This window comes from Myotis davidii, unplaced genomic scaffold (assembly GCF_000327345.1).
Source record: "Myotis davidii unplaced genomic scaffold, ASM32734v1 scaffold681, whole genome shotgun sequence".
Lineage (NCBI taxonomy): Eukaryota > Metazoa > Chordata > Mammalia > Chiroptera > Vespertilionidae > Myotis > Myotis davidii.
The window spans coordinates 1091005-1092685 of record NW_006291551.1 but is presented as its reverse complement, the minus strand read 5'-3'; the positions used below and the strand labels follow the sequence as shown (position 1 = coordinate 1092685).

The 1681-nt window shown below is 54.7% G+C and overlaps 1 protein-coding gene across 1 annotated transcript in view; it reads right to left on the bottom strand.

The window, feature by feature from the left end:
- SDHAF1 (succinate dehydrogenase complex assembly factor 1) overlaps positions 1-1337 on the bottom strand; it is a 2270-nt gene extending 933 nt beyond the window's left edge. The window contains 1 exon segment of the mRNA XM_006779654.2: positions 3-1337. Coding sequence (XP_006779717.1) covers positions 3-95 — 93 coding nt within the window. The 5' untranslated portion in view covers positions 96-1337.
- Between the last annotated feature and the right edge of the window lie 344 nt (positions 1338-1681).

Genomic DNA, 1681 nt, shown 5'->3' with positions numbered 1-1681 from the left:
CCCCGCGCCTCGGCCCCCGGCTTCCCGCGCCCGGCGCGCAGCAGTTCGCGGTACAGGCTAAGAACTTGCCTCTGCAGTCGGCTGGGCCGGCTCATGGCGGAGTTGGGCCGCGGGCGCGCGCAGGCGACGGCCCAGAACAGCAGAGCAGCAACCCGATTGGCAGGAACGCGGGCGCTAGGCACTGGGTACTTCCGGTCCGCTCACTAAAACCTCCGCCTCCAGCCTCCCGCTGTCCGGTGTTGTCGCGCCCCATTGGCTGCCGCTGCAGCTGCGTCACAACGTCGCGTGAAGGAGCGGAGCTTCTGGTTTGCTGGCCTGCCCCTTAGGCAATAGGTGTCCTTGAGGAGACTGCTGTTCTGAGAACCCGGAAGAGAAGGCGATTGGCGGCTGGGGGTTCTGACCTAAACTCCTGGGTCCTAGCGGAGGAGGGAGCTAGAGGTTGGGGCACTTGTCCGTCCCCTCTTTCAGGCTCGGGGACACTGGGAGAGAGAAGACAGGCACTACCATTTTTTGGTCATCGTCATTGTAACAATCTCGGGAAGCTCCGTGCGTCGCTGGTCCCACCCCTGGGGACGTGCCGAGAAACGTGGTCACGCAGTTAAGTGTTGGGTCACGGAGGGCAAGGCAAGCGTCTCAGTGATAACGGGACGACAAGCAAAGAGAAGGTGTTGGCTCCAGGCCGCCAAAGGCAGCCTGTGGCGCACAAGTTGGGATGACGGCATCCCCCGCCCGGAAGGACGGGGTCGACGGGTCGCGGGGCACTAGTAGGGTCCTCACCAGCCGTTGAAGCCCCAACACACCTGGAGCACATCGACTAGGCCGGCACCCCCAAGTCCAGGGAGTGTCAGATCGTCCGCTGCAATTTCGTTGTAGTCACGCAGGCTGCCAGGAGGCGCCCTGGTAGCTCGGGGGAGGCCCGCAGGCCCCCAGCCCCGAGGGGCTCCAACACCACCCAGAGCGTGGGGGCCCCTCCATGGTAACTCAGGAGGCCTCCGCCCAGCGTGCAACCACAACCCCGCACCCGGGGCAGTTCACCTGCAGAGGGAGGAGACGAGTTAGGGGTGGGGAATAGGCCGGGAGTTCGGGAGTCAAGGGGCGCTCAGAAACCACTGTGAATCCTGCTGGTGTCTCTATCAGAAACACATCTCAAGTCTTCGCAATCGGAATAAGATCTGGGATTTGCTTTAAAATCCCCCAGCACGACTAAAACAAAAAGAATGAGAGGAAAGATGGAAGCAAGAATGGTAAAATTTTTGTAACTATAACGGGGTTTCAAAACACTATTCTCTCTTTTGTGATGCTTGAAAATTTCCCTAGTAAACACTTTCCTAAAAGGGAGATTAAAAGGAAAAACAAAGAAAAAACTCTGAATATTAATATAATATGCAATTGATATTTTAACAGAGTCTCACCTAATTTTTTATTTATGTAATGCATTTCTTTAAAAATAGTGAATATTTAAAATAGTTTAAGCTTTGTTTTAAATGATATTAAGTCCTCACCAACACTGACAAGGTAGATCTGCAGTACTATATGTGTACTATACTATATGCCTCTGCTGGATTTCCCACCCTCTCCTTGTCTGATTTCTCTCCATGAGCACTTAAACTGAAAGAAACTGAAGCCCAGAGAAATAACATAGCTTTGCCCGGGTTCACATGGCTGGTAAGTGGCAGACCAG